The 18,027-nt window shown below is 46.1% G+C and overlaps 1 protein-coding gene across 2 annotated transcripts in view; it reads left to right on the forward strand.

Annotated features, from left to right (window-relative positions):
* SNAPC3 (small nuclear RNA activating complex polypeptide 3) overlaps positions 1 to 18,027 on the forward strand; it is a 120,499-nt gene that overhangs the window by 16,729 nt on the left and 85,743 nt on the right. Inside the window, exon 1 of one of the 2 annotated variants that reach the window (XM_077475124.1) lies at positions 11,925 to 12,025. The exons of the other annotated variant lie outside the window; for it this stretch is intronic. Within the exon in view, the coding sequence (XP_077331250.1) occupies positions 12,009 to 12,025 (17 nt within the window). The 5' untranslated portion in view covers positions 11,925 to 12,008. Of the gene's footprint in view, positions 1 to 11,924; positions 12,026 to 18,027 lie in introns of those variants that run through there. 2 annotated transcript variants of the gene reach the window in all.

Below are 18,027 nucleotides of genomic sequence, written 5' to 3' on the forward strand. Positions count from 1 at the left end.
GTCTCGCTCTCTCCTTTCTTTTTTCCCCCCTGGTGGCAAGGGGCCTGTCTGGGCACTAGAAGCTGACTGGTTTCTTCTCAGTGCACCTGTGTGGTGATCCCTATCAAAGCTGAGACTGGGTCTCACTAAGGGTTCCCTGTTTTTTTTCCCTTTTTTGTCTTTTTCTTCATAGGCTAAGAGCTCTGACCCAAAGAAAAGATGTCCTTCTTGCAGGGCCAAGCTGGGAGAAAATTGGAAGAAAACCTTATGCAGTCCCTGCATTACTTCTTTAGTTAAAGAGGAATCTGCCTCTGTATGTGAGGATCTGGTGGCCTCTGTAAAGAAGGAGCTGTACGCCACGATCCAGAATTTTCGTGACTCACTAGCAAACCCGGCTGCTAGTCAGCCTTCCACTTCAGAGTCTTCCCAGGGGTCTCTCTCAATCCCGGTGTTAGAATCTCTGCCTGAAGACCCTTCAGATAGGGAAAAGCAGTCCACTGCTCTTTCCGTTAAAGATTCGGAAGAGGAGTTGGAGGATTCTGAGGTAGCCCCCTCTAAATTCAAACTGTCCCTTGAAGAGGTCGATGGGCTCCTTAAAGCCATTCATGCTACGCTTGGTTTAAGTGAGGAGAAAAAGGAATTATCACTCCATGACCGCATGTATGCTGGGTTGGATGAGCCTAAGGGCCGAACATTCCCAGTTCATCCGGTCATCTCTGAGGCCATTAGGAAAGAATGGCAGGATCCAGAGAAAAAGCCCTTTTTCTCCAAAGCCCACAAAAGGCGTTTTCCTTTCGAGGAGGACCCTGCAGCAGTATGGAACAAGGTGCCCAGACTGGATGCCGCCTTTTCCCAGGTTTCAAGGTCCACAGATCTGTCCTTTGAGGATATGGGAGTTTTGAAAGATCCGATGGACAAACGCATGGATCTTTTGCTCAAGAGATCATGGCAATCAGTTATGAGCAATTTAAAACCAGCAATGGCCACAACGTGTGTAGCCAGAAATTTAGAATACTGGATTAACCAGTTAAAGTCACATATAGCTGCAGATTCCCCTAAACAGGAAATCTTAGATTCTTTTCCTACCCTGATTACGGCAGTGGCCTATGTTGCAGATGCCTCAGCTGAGGCAATTAAGATATCGGCCAGGTCAGCAGCTCTAACTAATGCTGCAAGAAGAGCCTTATGGCTTAAAACCTGGCCGGGTGACTCGGCTTCAAAGAATAAGCTGTGTGGGTTACCCTTTTCAGGAGACTTGCTCTTCGGCTCTGACCTCGATAATATTCTTGACAGGACAGCCGATAAAAAGAGATCCTTTCCGGTCAAAAAGAAAAAGCAGGTACCAAAGCGTCTTTTTCGACCTCAAAAAACTCAGGATCAGGACAGCAAGTTGCAAGGGAGAAGGAAAAGTTGGTCCGCCCCAAAGCCGAAGGGTAGAGGCGGAATTCTCTTCCGTCCTCCTACACAGGCCGAAAAATCGCAATGACTCGTCTCTGCGGGTGGGCGGAAGACTACAAGAATTTCTTCCGCAGTGGTCAGGGATAACTTCAAATCAGTTTATCCTGACCACTCTCGTGCAGGGTTACTCACTCGAGTTTGTCAACGACCCCCCAAAAAGGTTCCTGATTACCAACACCCCGCGGGATCCAGTAAGGGCCCTGGCCATGAAGTCCTCTCTAGAGGAACTGATGCAACAGGGCGTAGTAGTACAGGTGCCCCTGCAAGAACAGCAGGAGGGGTTTTATTCCCATGTTTTCCTAGTAAAGAAACCGACAGGGAAGTTTCGGTTGATTCTCAACCTAAAACCTTTAAACGAATCCATAAGGTACAGGAAGTTCAAAATGGACTCAATTTTTTCGGTCAGAAACCTGTTGACGCCAGGATGTTTTATGGCGTCAGTAGATTTAAAAGACGCATACCTACATGTTCCGATCTCTCCCCAGTCTCAGAAGTTTCTCAGGCTGGCGGTGAGGTTGGGGGGTATGGTTCATCATCTCCAGTTCAGGGCCCTACCCTTCGGCCTGTCATCATCTCCCCGAATTTTTACCAAAATAATGGCAGAAGCTTTAGCGCCACTGCGTCTTCAGGGAATCGCAGTTATTCCTTATTTAGACGATCTGCTGTTTTTCCCCCCATCCAGCGAGGAATTGCAGACCAATCTAGGCAAAGCTCGCAGCCATCTGGAGGCGTTGGGTTGGATTTTGAACCTCCAAAAGTCGTCCCTAAACCCATCTCAGGAGATTCGGTTTTTAGGGTTTCTAATAAATTCGGTGGAGCAAAAAATCTTCCTTCCCTTAGACAAAAAGGACAGGATTTCCGGTGCAGTGTCTTTATTACAGACCAGCCAAAATCTGACAGTAAGACAGGTTATGTCAGCTTTGGGAGTTCTGACTTCAGCAATGCCAGCAGTCCAGTGGGCAAGAATGCATTTCAGGTGTCTGCAGGCTTTCCTTCTAAAATCTTGGGATCACACAGTGGCATCCCTAGAGGCAGAGGTGAGAATGTCAACCCAGGTAAAAAGGTCCCTATGGTGGTGGAAAAGACAGGAGGTCTTATCGGAAGGGTTAGTCTGGGCTTTTCCAGTCGGGAAAAGACTAACAACCGACGCCAGTTCCTGGGGGTGGGGAGCCCATCTAGGAACACGTTTCACTCAGGGGTCCTGGGCCAAAGAGGAGACAATAAGGTCCTCAAACTGGAGGGAACTCAAGGCGATTGCCTTAGCTCTGGAGTTGTTTGTTCAGGAACTTCAGTCCCATCACGTCCAGGTCCTAACAGACAATGCCACGGCAGTGGCTTATTTAAACAGACAGGGGGGTACAAGAAGCAGGTCGCTTCAGGTACTGGCCATGGAGATTCTTCGGTGGGCGGAAAAACATTTGTTATCCCTATCAGCAGTCCACCTAAAAGGGGATCTAAACAGGGTAGCGGACTTCCTAAGCAGAAACGCTATTCGGGAAGCAGAATGGTCTCTAAACCCGGAGGTATTCACAATGATTGCCGGAAAATGGGGTTTACCAGAAGTAGACCTGTTCGCCTCAAGGGTGAACGCCCAGGTTCCCCAGTTCTTTTCCCTGGACAGTCGCGATGGCTCGCTGGGCACAGATGCGCTAGCTTATCCATGGGAATTTCGTCTTTGCTATGCTTTCCCCCCATTTCAGTTAATCCCGTTAATTTTAAGAAAAATTCAGAGGGAGAAGGTACCAGTCATTCTAATCACGCCCTTTTGGCCAAAAAGGGCTTGGTTTTCGACGGTTCTAGGCCTGGCAATCAAGCCTTGTTGGCGTCTGCCCCTCAGACACGATCTGTTGTTGCAGGGCCCAGTGAACCATCCAGGAGTGGCCAGCCTGGCTCTCACGGCCTTGTTTCTGAAAGGCAGCTCCTTAGGAGCAAGGGGTTTTCCAACCGTTTGATCTCGACCCTTTTAGCAAGTAGGAAAAGGGTTACGAGGGCCATTTATTCTAAGGTCTGGAAGCGTTATAAAACTTGGTGTTTGTCAGCCGCCCAGGTGCCAGGGAGCCTTGTCTCCATCTTGGAGTTTTTACAAGATGGTGCAGACAAGGGACTGGCAGTTAGTACCCTGAAGGTGCAGGTAGCAGCCCTGACGGTGTTCTTAGAAAAATCTGTGGCCTCAGATCCGCTGGTGATCAGGTTCTTTAGAGCTCTTAAAAGATCTAGGCCAGCTCCTGTTAAGGTTTTTCCTAGATGGGATTTGTCGGTAGTCCTACAGTCTCTAACAAAAGGGCCTTTTGAGCCTCTTGTGGAGGCTTCCCTTAGGTTTCTCACATTAAAAACCATGTTTCTGATTGCCATTGTCTCTGCACGCAGGATCAGTGAGCTAAATGCTCTGTCAATTAAAGAACCATATCTTTCCATTTTTCCTGACAGAGTTATTCTTAGAACAGATGCAAAATTCTTACCGAAGGTAGCTTCAGTTCAGAACCGTATACAGGACATAGTACTGCCAACGTTTTGTGTTAACCCCAAAGGAAATAAGGAGACTTCTTTCCATACTTTGGACGTCAGAAGGACTCTGCTGAGTTATTTAGAAAGGACGGAGTCCTTCAGGCGTTCAGATTCACTGTTTGTACTCTTCTCAGGAAGAAAAAAGGGTTTTCAGGCTTCTAAAGTTACTTTAGCTAGATGGCTGAAATTAGCTATCTCAGAGGCATATTCCCAGGCAGGGTTATCTCCTCCAGCAGGAATTTGTGCACACTCAACCAGAGCTCTGGCGTCTACGTGGGCAGAGAGAGCTGGTGCCACCCCTGAGCAGATCTGCAAGGCGGCGACGTGGTCGAGTTTTCACACATTTGTGAAACATTATAGACTGGATCTCACTTCTGCCAGCGATCAGGCGTTTGGCAGAAAGGTCCTGCAAGCTGTTGTCCCGCCCTAAGGGGTAAGTCTCTGTTATCCTCTCAGGTGCTGTCCTGAAAGACGCCTTGGGAAAGACCAAGTTAGACTTACCGGTAACTTGTTTTCCAGAAGTCTTTCAGGACAGCAAGCATCCCGCCCTATGGTATTATATTATGCTACGCTGTGACTAACGTATGTGTTTATGTGTTCCAGCCGGGGCCGGAGGTTCTCTTCTACAACTGATGTGTGGTAGGGAGGCGCCTCCCTTTAAAGTCTGGAGGAAGAAGGTGTTTCCTAACGAGGAGGGTGGAGTCGCTATCTCTCAGGTGCTGTCCTGAAAGACTTCTGGAAAACAAGTTACCGGTAAGTCTAACTTGGTCTTTCTGGTGGCCATTTCTTCTGCCAGAAGAGTATCAGAATTAGCGGCCCTCTCTTGTAAAGAACCGTATCTGATAATGCACAAGGATAGAGTGGTGTTACGCCCTCATCCTATTTTTTTCTACCGAAGCTGGTCTCAGGTTTTCATCTAAACCAAGATATTGTTCTGCCTTCCTTTTTTTTCCAAATCCCTGCTCTATGGAAGAGAAGTCACTACATTCTTTGGATGTAGTGAGAGCAATCAAAGCCTATCTGGAAGCGACTGCTCAGGTTCGCAAAACGGATGTTTTGTTCGTATTGCCAGAGGGTCCTAAGAGGACAGGCAGCGTCAAAATCTACCATTGTCATTGTTCAAGCTTATGGTTTGAAGCACACACACACACACACACACACACACACACACACACACGTCACCGCCATTAGTAGCATGAAAAAATAAACCTTTTTGTTTGCGTACAGCATTGCATGACCGTGCAATTGGCAGTTAACTGCTTATATATACACGTGATCCCACACTTCCGGGTAGGAGGCGATAACACGCGCCGCCAGCGGCTCACTTTCACTGTGATTACACACAGCAGAAGCTGATCTGTGGGTACCAAGGACCCGATGTCCGCCAAGAACCAGCCGATCGTCTGGCAGATACTGTGATACACCTATGTAAACCAGGGAGATTGCTGTTCTGACGGGGGAGAAGGGATGGAGTTTTTCCCTGCAAAGCAGGTAAAAGCAGCTCACACAGTATATGAAAACACTGGTTAGGCACACAATGGGTTTGGTAACCCACATGTACTTTATATAATCCGCTCTGCCTTATGATATGTCCCCCTGTGTGTGTTGTACAGTATAATAAAAAAAAGCTGTGCATACCTTTTTTATCTGTGAGTGCTGCATCTCTCTCCCCCCCCCCCCCCCCGGCTGACATGCAGTGGGAGGGGCTGAGATTCCCCACTAACGTCAGTCTGGAGGGGAGGAGGAGGTGAGAGCGGAAGCGTCATGTGACCACTGATCAACACTCACAATTAAGGCATATATAGCTTAATTTTTTTTTTTTTTTTAAATACACACACACAGGGGAACATTTATTATAAGGCAGAGCAGATTATATAAGGTACATGATGTTATTACAGCAGCAGCAGGGGGGGTGGGGGGGGGGAGGCATACTCTAACACAGTAGCCGACATGCAGGGAGGGGTGGGGGGAGGACACATGAGCAATGACAGCAGGGCTGCGGATGATAGAGACATGCAAACTGACCACGGTGTCAGGGCTCAGCAGCCATGATTACCGTGGTCAGTTTACAGAGGGGAGGGGAGAAACTGGCAGGATCACCAAAGTTTTTTTTAGGTGTTAAAGGCAGCCAAATGAGACAGGACAAGTCTGTCCTGTGCATTGTAACATGGTTTAAAGAGCAGGATCCATTTTTTTTTTTTTCATGGGTTAACATACACCTTTAACTCTTTGATCGCTCCTGATGCTAACCCCTTTTCAGCCAGTGTCATTAGTACATTGACAGTTTATATTTTTAGCACTGATCAGTGTAATGGTGTCACTGGTTCTCAGAAAGTCAGTTCTTGTCAGAGTGTCTGCCACAGTATCGCAGTCCTGCTATGGGAGGCTGTTCACTGCAATTACTTGTAAAATAAATAATTTAAAAATATCCCTTAGTTTGTAAACACTATTACTTTTGCCCAAACCAATTTACGCTTATTGGAAAAAGAAATTTACCAAAAATATGTAGCAGAATACATATTGGCCTAAATTTATGAAGAAATTAGATTTTTTTTTCCAATCTTTTTATTGGATATGTTTTATAGCAGAAAGTTAAAAAAATAAATATATATATATTTTTTTTCGAAACCACCAAAAGAAAGCTCTATTTTGGGAAAAAAAAGGACATCCATTTAATTTGGGTACAGTGTCGCGCGATCGTTTAATTGTCAGTTAAAATAATGTAGGGCCGTATCACAAAAAATGGCATGGTCATGAAGGGGGTTAAATCTTCTGGAGGACAAGTGATTAAAGTAGCACAGTGTCAAACTGCAAAAAATGGCCTGGTTATAAAAGGAGGAAAATCTTCTGGAACTCAAATGGTACTATGTCAAAGATACAAGCATAAGATTGCATATCTCTCTGGTGCAGCTGAGAAGCAACTAAAACATTGTGTTAGTCAGAGTAGGAATATGACAGAACCAAATTTACAACATTAGAGAATTTTCCATTCTAGACTGCATTGATACACTGAATTTGGGCGTAACATGTTAGAAAAGGTGAATTTATGCTTTAAGTTTTGGTGGACAGGGGAAAAATGCATCAGGGTGTGTGGTGTGGTGGAGATGTGTATGCTGAGGCTGCTTCTTATTGTTTGTTAACCTAGGCAGGTTGGGAGTAACAACGATCTTTTGCTGTTTACATTTACAAGCTGGATTGGTATCAGGAAAAGCCTGCACTCCATGCTCTGGGACATAGGAATATACATTCACCTCTATTTTGAGCGGCTCTAAAAGCAATAACAATAGGTCTTTGACTTTTGACTTGTTTACTGACTACACTTCTGCTTGGTCCCTACCTTCTACATCTGCTACCAGACCCCAGCTTGCTCACTCCCTGGTGGGGAGACCCTGACAGCGTCGACCTGGCATTAGCATGAATTGAAACCCATTTCCATCCATCAAAAGCACTAGTAAAGACCGTGGGGGAGGCTATATTTCATGGATGCTTACTGTATTGTCACCCTCAGGCTGCTATTTGGGAGTTGGGTAGATTGTCTCACGCTTTAACTTTGGGGAAGGGCCCTTGGCCAGGGATGCCCTTTGTCTCCCCTGCTTTTTGCCCTGGCCATAAAACTATTGGCTATTCAAATTGGGAATAATCCTGGTATTACTAGTTTCTGCTATGGAGGCAGGAAAAAGTAATGCTATACACAGATGACACAATGATTTTGCTTGAGGATACGGACGCCTCACTGAAAGAGACTATGGTCACCATTACAAAATTCGGATAAATTGGTCAAAATCCGCACTAATGCGTATTGATGGAGGAGACGTGAGTACTGGCAATATAATATGTGATATACCACTTACATAGTGTTACCCATATCCCTAGGTAGTAGTATCAGGGATTATAGCCAACTTAATATATCCCCGCTGTTACTAATATGTCAAGAACGCATAAAAATGTGGAACTCTTTGTACATGTCAATCGCTGGTAAGGTGAATCTCATTAAAATGACTTTAATGTACTTTCTTCACAATACCCCGTAGTATTTCCTTAAGTCCTTTAGGATAGGTTATATCATATTTCGACATTAATCTGGAAAAACCGGCCCCCTAGAATTAAACTAGAACACCTGAAATTCCCAAAAGATGCAGGTGGTCTTGCATTGCCGAATACATGGTTATTCTACTTGGGCCTCGCAACTGCAACACCTGATTAGGCACTATACATATGGATGCTGATCGTAGCTCTTCTGTGAATGTTATGCTCTATAGTACAGTGGGAGGTAGCTCTATTCCAACAGTCCTTGCAGCACAGGCTTTTGGGAAACCACATAACACTTTTCCAACGTATGATTTCATTCAGAAAGTTTGGGATAAAGTAAAATACAGTGCCTTGCGAAAGTATTCGCCCCCCTTGAACTTTTCAACCTTTTGCCACATTTCAGGCTTCATACATAAAGATATAAAATTTTAATTTTTTGTGAAGAATCACCAACAAGTAGGACACAATTGTGAAGTGGAACAAAATCTATTGGATATTTTAAACTTTTTTAGCAAATAAAAAACTGAAAAGTGGTGCGTGCAAAATTATTCGGCGCCTTTACTTTCAGTGCAGCAAACTCACTCCAGAAGTTCAGCGAGGATCTCTGAATGATCCAATGTTGTCCTAAATGACTGATGGTGATAAATAGAATCCACCTGTGTGTAATCAAGTCTCTGTATAAATGCACCTGCTCTGTGATAGTCTCAGGGTTCTGTTGAAAGCACAGAGAGCATCATGAAGACCAAGGAACACACCAGGCAGGTCTGTAATACTGTTGTGGAGAAGTTTAAAGCCAGATTTGGATACAAAAAGATTTCCCAAGCTTTAAACATCCCAAGGAGCACTGTGTAAGCGATCATTTTGAAATGGAAGGAGTATCAGACCACTGCAAATCTACCAAGACCTGGCCGTCCCTCTAAACTTTCAGCTCAGACAAGGAGAAGACTGATCAGAGATGCAGCCAAGAGGCCCATGATCACTCTGGATGAACTGCAGAGAACTACAGCTGAGGTGGGAGAGTCTGTCCATAGGACAACAATCAGTCATACACTGCACAAATCTGGCCTTTATGGAAGAGTGGCAAGAAGAAAGCCATTTCTCAAAGATATCCATAAAAAGTCTTGTCTAAAGTTTGCCACAAGCCACCTGGGAGACACACCAAACATGTGGAAGAAGGTGCTCTGGTCAGATGAAACCAAAATCGAACTTTTTGCCCACAATGCAAAGCGATATGTTTGGCGTAAAAGCAACACAGCTCATCACCCTCAAGACACCATCCCCACTGTCAAACATGGTGGTGGCAGCATCATGGTTTGGGCCTGCTTTTCTTCAGGAGGGACAGGGAAGATGGTTAAAATTGAGGGGAAGATGGATGCAGCCAAATACAGGACCATTCTGGATGAAAACCTGTTGGAGTCTGCAAAAGACCTGAAACTGGGACGGAGATTTATCTTCCAACAAGACAATGATCCCAAACATACAGCAACATCTACAAAGGAATGGTTCACAAATAAACGTATCCAGGTTTTAGAATGGCCAAGTCAAAGTCCAGACCTGAATCCAATCGAGAATCTGTGGAAAGAGCTGAAAACTGCTGTTCACAAATGCTCTCCATCCAACCTCACTGAGCTCGAGCTGTTTTGCAAGGAAGAATGGGCAAGAATTTCAGTCTCTCGATGTGCAAAACTGATAGAGACATACCCCAAGCGACTTGCAGCTGTAATCGCAGCAAAAGGTGGCTCTACAAAGTATTAACGCAAGGGGGCCAAATGATTTTGCACGCCCCTTTCATTTTTTTATTAGTTAAAAAAGTTTAAAAAATCCAATAGATTTTGTTCCACTTCACAATTGTGTCCCACTTGTTGGTGATTCTTCACAAAAAATAAAAATTTTATATCTTTATGTATGAAGCCTGAAATGTGGCAAAAGGTTGAAAAGTTCAAGGGGGCCGAATACTTTCGCAAGGCACTGTAATTTCACATATGCCCATGGCATGTTTGAGCAATATATCATTTAGTGAAAACTTTGTGCAAAAAAAATAAAAAGTTTGTAATTTTCCCGCAACTTGTGCCAAAATATAAAATATTCCATGGACTCAACATGACTATCAGCAAATAGCTTGGGGTTTCTACTTTCCAAAATGCAGTCATGGGGGGGGGTTGTGCTATCTTGGCATTTTATGGCCTTTGAAAGTGTGATAGGTAGTGAGGAGTCAAATAAAAAATGTATGCCCTTAGAAATCCTGAAGGCAGTGCTTGGTTTGCGGGGTAATATACACAGCTAAACTCCCAAAAAGCCTCACACATGAGGTATTCCCATATTCAGGAGAAGCAGCAGAATGTATTTGGGGTGTAATTCCACATATAACCATGGAACGTGTGAGCAATATATTATTTAGTGACGACTTTGTGTAATTTAAAAAAAAAAAGTTTCCCTTTGTTAGACTTATCAGCTTCAGCTGATAAGACTGCAGTAATGGTCAAGTTTAGACTGTATGTCCTGTCACATGGTCACATGGTGTGTAGGAGGAAGCACTGAGTGATTAGCAGAGTTCAGTGTTGTGCCTAGGAAGTCCTGATAACAGATAGATAAGCACATAGAGAGTGTGCCTTAAATCAGGGGAGAGCTGGGCATGCTTGGTGACTTAATTCTACAGAACAAAAAGGATTACAACAATACTAAGCAAGTAAGGAGATATCTACAAGCAGTGTTCATTAGGGTTTTTTATACTGATTTACATGGGACAAAGTTGTGGGGGAGGGTTTACAACCACTTTAAAGTGGAAAAAGTTCTGAAATGATTTATCTTTGTATCTTTTTTTTTTTTTTTTTTTTTTTACATCACAGAAAGCTGACAATTGAACAGGGGTGTGCAGACTTTTTATATCCATTGTATATAGTTGGAACTCAACCTGGGAATGATGCTGATGAGGATGTGTTTTTGGATCTGTCCATTGCACTATATATTTGTGTTTGATTTTCAATGTTAACATTTGGCAGGCACCGTCGATGCAATTCTGCTTTGTTTTTATATAATGTACAGTATATGTGGTTGGATATGTTCTTCTGGGCTGCATGTAACTAATAAAAAGTTTTTGTCTTGGAAACAAAAAGACCCATCAGGCCCCTTTCACACTGGGGCGGTTTTCAGGCGCTACAGCGTTAAAAGTAGCGCCTGTAAAAACCGTGAGCGGTGCGCTAGCAGGACGGTGAAAAAAGTCCTGCTAGCCGCATCTTTGGAGCGGTGAAGGAGCAGTGTATTCACCACTCCTAAACCGCATCTACCCATTGAAATCAATGGGGCAGTGCGGCAATACTGCCGGCAAATCGCTGCTGCAGCGGCGCTTTGCGGGCGGTTCTAACCCTTTTTAGGCTAAAACAACGGTAAAGCACTGCTAAAAATAGCGGCGCTTTACCGCCGACACCCGCACCTCCCCAGTGTGAAAGGGGCCTTGGTGCTTAGACCCTGCACCTGAGGTGAACCCGTGTCATGACCCACTTGTGTAATTTTCCTGCTTGGTTTTTTGGGAAAAACTCTCTACTACTGGTCTCCTGACTATGACATGGAGCTGATGCAGAGAGAAAAAAAAGGAAAAAATGCCATCTGTTTTTGCATCCTAGCAAATAAAGAAAATATATAAAATATTTAAACGTTTACAACAGATACAGTTGGAGGCATTTTTGAATGCATTCCAATTGAATAGAGTCCAAACCCTTAGTTATCCTGTAAGCATAGTTCACATCATTGCAGTGAAAAAAAGTACAACATGTTGCCCTTTTGCCACACTGCAAATGCATACAAAAAACATGCAAACACATTGCAGTTCACATAAAAGCAAAAAGAAAGAAGTAACCTCTTGATAAAGTTGCTAAGGCAACAAAACGCATCAGAGGCACATCAATAGTCTAGGGTGGAAGAAAAAGATCAAGGCATAGTGAGACAAACACACAGAGCAGCTGTGAGCGGCTGGCTAGCGGTGCTGGGAGTGTGTGTGACTCTGTACACGGTTTTCCCTTTAAGCCTTTGCTTGTTTAGCCATGTTACCTCTGTTTATGTAAGTAGAATTAATATTTAACCACTTGCCGACCGCCTCACGCCGATGTACGTCGGCAGAATGGCACGGGCAGGCATAAGCACGTACATGTACGTGATTTGCCTCCCGCGGGTCGGGGGCCCGATCGGGCCCCCGCCCGGTGCCTGCGGCGGTCGGTTTTCGTTCGGGAGCGATCCCGGACGAGGGGACGGCCATTCATTCATGGCCACCCCCTCGCGATCGCTCCCGACGAATGGAAATCCTCGGTGACATCACTTCCTCTCCTGTAATGTAAACACAGGAGAGGAAGTGATGTATTCTCTCCTCCGTGTCGGTATTTTTCGTTCCGACACGGAGGAGAGCGGATCAGTGAGTTGCACCAACACATCCCACACACAGTAGAACATGCCAGGCACACTCACACCCCCCCTTTACCCCCCGATCACCCCCCCAATTACCCCTGCCCCCCCAGTCACAGTGACACCAATGTCATTTTTTTTTTTTTTTTTTGCATTGGTGTCATTTGTGACTGTAATAACTGTTAGGGCAGTTAGGGTTAGCCCCCTTTAGTTCTAATGTACCCCCCTAACCCCCCCAATAAAGGTTTAACCCCGTGATCACCCCCCGTCGCCAGTGTCACTAAGGCTGGGTTCACATTGCAGCGGTTTATGAGAACGAATGTGATTCGCACCGCACTGCAGTGCAAATCACATCCGATCTCTGTGCGATTCGAGTTCAGCCATTCGCCGCACCCGCCGCACCCGCCACACCCGCCGCACCCGCCGCAAATTCGCACGGGACCCTTTTTTTGGCCCGCAGCAGAATCGGATCGCATGGGTGTTCACACCATGCGATCCGAGTTTGCAGATCGCACTGCGATATGCGAACTGATCTGGGGGTGTCAGTAACATTTCACTGACACTCCCAGCAGTTCGCATAGGGCAGTGTGAACTGCCGCCTGGAGGCATGCGATGCGGGAACCCGCCGCGGATTCGCGGCGTTTCCGCATCGCTCCAGTGTGAACCCAGCCTAATAAGCGATCATTTTTCTGATCGCCGTATTAGTGTCACAGGTGACGCTAGTTAGGCAGGTAGGTATTTAGGTTCGCCGCAGCTTTTTATAGCGCTAGGGACCCCCATATACTACCGCATAAAGCCCCCTGATTGCCCCCTAGTTAACCCTTTCACCAGTGATCACCATATAACTGTTACAGGTGACGCTGGTTGGTTAGTTATTTTTTTATAGTTTCAGGGCACCCGCCATTTATTACCTAATAAAGGTTTAACCCCCTGATCACCCGGCAGGTGTCATTTGTGACTAATAACTGTTAGGGCAGTTAGGGTTAGCCCCCTTTAGTTCTAAGGTACCCCCCTAACCCCCCCAATAAAGGTTTAACCCCGTGATCACCCCCCGTCGCCAGTGTCACTAAGGCTGGGTTCACATTGCAGCGGTTTATGAGAACGGATGTGATTCGCACCGCACTGCAGTGCAAATCACATCCGATCTCTGTGCGATTCGAGTTCAGCTATACAGATAGTATGGCTGAATTCGTGTCGCACCCGCCGCACCCGCCGCAAACTCGCACGGGACCCTTTTTTTGGTCCGCAGCAGAATCGGATCGCATGGGTGTTCACACCATGCGATCCAAGTTTGCAGATCGCACTGCGATATGCGAACTGATCTGGGGGTGTCATTAACATTTCACTGACACTCCCAGCAGTTCGCATAGGGCAGTGTGAACTGCCGCCGGGAGGCATGCGATGCGGGAACCCGCCGCGCATTCGTGGCGTTCCCGCATCGCTCCAGTGTGAACCCAGCCTAATAAGCGATCGTTTTTCTGATCGCTGTATTAGTGTCACAGGTGACGCTAGTTAGGCAGGTAGGTATTTAGGTTCGCCGCAGCTTTTTATAGCGCCAGGGACCCCCATATACTACCGCATAAAGCCCCCTGATTGCCCCCTAGTTAACCCTTTCACCAGTGATCACCATATAACTGTTACAGGTGACGCTGGTTGGTTAGTTATTTTTTTATAGTTTCAGGGCACCCGCCATTTATTACCTAGTCTCACTAGTGTACCCCTAAATTTAGGGGTGTCTACTTTCTAAAATGGGGTCATTTGGGGGGGGGGGGTTTGTGCCATCTTGGCATTTTATGGCCTTCAAAACTGTAACGCCCTTAGAAAGCCTGAAGGCGGTGCTTGGTTTTTGGGGCCCCGTACGCGGCTAGGCTCCCAAAAAGTCCCACATATGTGGTATCCCCGTACTCAGGAGAAGCAGCAGAATTTATTTTGGGGTGTCATTTCACATATGCCCATGGCATGCGTGAGCAATATATCATTTAGTGACAACTTTGTGAAAAAGAAAAAAAGTTTGTAATTTTCCCGCAACTTGTGGCAAAATATAAAATATTCCATGGACTCAACATGCCTCTCAGCAAATAGCTTGGGGTGTCTACTTTCTAAAATGGGGTCATTTGTGGGGGTTTTGTGCCATCTTGGCATTTTATGGCCTTCAAAACTGTAATAGGTAGTGAGAAGTGAACTCAAAAAATTACGCCCTTAGAAAGCCTGAAGGCGGTGCTTGGTTTTCGGGGCCCCGTACGCGGCTAGGCTCCCAAAAAGTCCCACATATGTGGTATCCCCGTACTCAGGAGAAGCAGCAGAATTTATTTTGGGGTGTCATTTCACATATGCCCATGGCATGCATGAGCAATATATCATTTAGTGACAACTTTGTGAAAAAAAAAAAAAAAAAAAAAAAGTTTGTAATTTTCCCGCAACTTGTGGCAAAATATAAAATATTCCATGGACTCAACATGCCTCTCAGCAAATAGCTTGGGGTGTCTACTTTCTAAAATGGGGTCATTTGTGGGGGTTTTGTGCCATCTTGGCATTTTATGGCCTTCAAAACTGTAATAGGTAGTGAGGCGTGAAATCAAAAATTTACGCCCTTAGAAAGCCTGAAGGCGGTGCTTGGTTTTCGGGGCCCTGTACGCGGCTAGGCTCCCAAAAAGTCCCACATATGTGGTATCCCCGTACTCAGGAGAAGCAGCAGAATTTATTTTGGGGTGTCATTTCACATACGCCCATAGCATGTGTGAGCAATATATCATTTAGTGACAACTTTGTGTAAAAAAAAAAAAAAAATTTTTTTTTTGTCATTATTCAATCGCTTGAGGCAAAAAAATAAAATATTCAATGGGCTCAACATGCCTCTTATCAATTTCCTTAGGGGGTCTACTTTCCAAAATGGGGTCATTTGGGGGGGTTTTGTACTGCCCTGTCATTTTAGCACCTCAAGAAATGAGATAGGCAGTCGTAAACTAAAAGCTGCGTAAATTCCAGAAAACGTACCTTAGTTTGTAGATGTGACAACTTTTGCGCAAACCAATAAATATACAATTATTGACTTTTTTTTTACCAAAGACATGTGGCTGAATACATTTTGGCCTAAATGTATGACTAAAATTGAGTTTATTGGATTTTTCTAATAACAAAAAGTAGAAAATATCATTTTTTTTCAAAATTTGCGGTCTTTTTACGTTTATATCGCAAAAAATAAAAATCGCAGAGGCAATCAAATACCATCAAAAGAAAGCTCTATTTGTGGGAAGAAAAGGACGCAAATTTTGTTTGGGTACAACATTGCATGACCGCGCAATTACCAGTTAAAGCAGCGCAGTGCCAAAGTGTAAAAAGACCTCTGGTCATTTACCAGCAAAATGGTCCGGTCTGAAAGTGGTTAAAAAAAACACCTTGGATGATTATATACTGTATGAGCCCTTTTCTTTTTGCGGACTTGCTTTCACCCACTTAAAGTGGATGTAAACCCCCAATTATTTTTAAAATTTAAGACTCATCTGTTACCAGGGCTATAGGTGCAGGAACTCAATCGCGCACACACACACACACACCCGCCAAACCTCATTACATGTTGGGTTAATGGCGTGGTTAAATTTCACTAACAGTGGAAGGGTCTTAACGGGCATTAAACGCCAGGAATGCATTACATACAGAGTGCAGAGTTCAGCCTTCTTTCACAGCCACTTACCTCTGCACCCCCCCATCCACATCTCACTTTCACCCATCTTCAGCTCCAACCTCCCCTTCCTTAAAAGCTCCACCATCATCCACATATCTTATATTTGTTGCTGTTCTAAGCTGAAGCACCCAGCCGGCTCTAGTACCTCCAATGTAAGTGAGGTCTGTGTTTACAGGCTATAGTGGTAGGCAGAGAGCCTGAGCCAGAGGTGGTAGAACTGAGTTACACTAAGGTTTAGCTGAAAAAAAAAGCCTTGTCCGTTACAGCAGAGGATGTAATGTCATCTGTGCCCAGTGTTGCCACAAAGAGTAATCCAGCTGAGCAGTCCTCTTATCTTTTTTTTTTTCAGTACAATAAAACTGGACACATGGAGAAATAGGTGTCAGTTTCTTCCCCCTTGCTGTGAGTGACAGGTGATTTCCTTATCTCATGCCCAGTGTGAGAGAGGCAGGCTGTGTACCAAGACGTTCTCCCAGGATTGGCTGCTTCACACCTCAGCATGATTGGGCAGGCTGAAGTCATGTGGTGACTTTCTTGGGTTTTGACTGGATGTTAGTGATCATGGGGTGTAATCCACAAGACCAGCAGAAGTTCAGTGTAAGAAATACTGATGCCTGGCAAAGAGGAGTGTAAAGGTGGGCAGTGAGTCTACTGACATCACGACTCTGCCCACCGAGCCACGGACAACAGACCCGCCCACAGAATCTGAAGTATTGCAGACAGCTAAAGGGGAGATATTTTGACAGGTAAGGATCAGGGACAGACTGAAAACACTCGGGCCCCTGGACCAAATAAAGCAAGGGCCCTCTGTCAGGCCCCGCCCCTACATGTTGCACAAATGAATAAAAACAAATACAATATAGTTTTAGAAGTCTGTGTGTGTGTATATGTGTGTGTTATATACACTTTTTAACCCAATCTAATAAAAAAAAACGCCGCCTCCCATTCATTTCAGTGTGGCTTTTTCCACACTGGGGCGGTGCGCTTGCGGGACATTAGGAAACGTCCTGCAAGCAGCATCTTTGGGGCGGGTTGGGAGTGCTGAAATGCAACTCTTCCAAAGCACTGAAACACTGGTGCTTTTAACCCCATCTTTAAGGTTAGAAGCTCCCCGATAGTGGACGAAAGCATGGCAAAAAAGAACGGCACTTTGCTGCTAACGCGGAGCAGCCCCAGTGTGAAAGGGGTCTAAGAGTTTTTCTCTAATGGGACCTGGCAGGGGGTCTCCTCCTCCTACTTGAACTATGGGTACTGTAGCTGTGGCTGTCTGGCTCCCGCATCGTCTGTGGCTGGATGGCTGACTCCCGCATCGTCTGTGGCTGGCTGGCTGACTCCCGCGTCGTCTGTGGCTGGCTGACTCCCGCGTCGTCTGTGGCTGGCTGGCTGACTCCCGCGTCGTCTGTGGCTGGCTGGCTGACTCCCGCGTCGTCTGTGGCTGGCTGGCTGACTCCCGCGTCGTCTGTGGCTGGCTGGCTGACTCCCGCGTCGTCTGTGGCTGGCTGGCTGACTCCCGCGTCGTCTGTGGCTGGCTGGCTGGCTGGCTGACTCCCGCGTCGTCTGTGGCTGGCTGGCTGACTCCCGCGTCGTCTGTGGCTGGCTGGCTGACTCCCGCGTCGTCTGTGGCTGGCTGGCTGACTCCCGCGTCGTCTGTGGCTGGCTGGCTGACTCCCGCGTCGTCTGTGGCTGGCTGGCTGACTCCCGCGTCGTCTGTGGCTGGCTGGCTGACTCCCGCGTCGTCTGTGGCTGGCTGGCTGACTCCCGCGTCGTCTGTGGCTGGCTGGCTGACTCCCGCGTCGTCTGTGGCTGGCTGGCTGACTCCCGCGTCGTCTGTGGCTGGCTGGCTGACTCCCGCGTCGTCTGTGGCTGGCTGGCTGACTCCCGCGTCGTCTGTGGCTGGCTGGCTGACTCCCGCGTCGTCTGTGGCTGGCTGGCTGACTCCCGCGTCGTCTGTGGCTGGCTGGCTGACTCCCGCGTCGTCTGTG

The sequence above is a fragment of the Lithobates pipiens genome, unplaced genomic scaffold (genome assembly GCF_037356315.1).
Source record: "Lithobates pipiens isolate NorthernLeopardFrog02 unplaced genomic scaffold, aLitPip1_a1.2 Scaffold_13, whole genome shotgun sequence".
In the NCBI taxonomy this organism is placed as follows: Eukaryota; Metazoa; Chordata; class Amphibia; order Anura; family Ranidae; genus Lithobates; species Lithobates pipiens.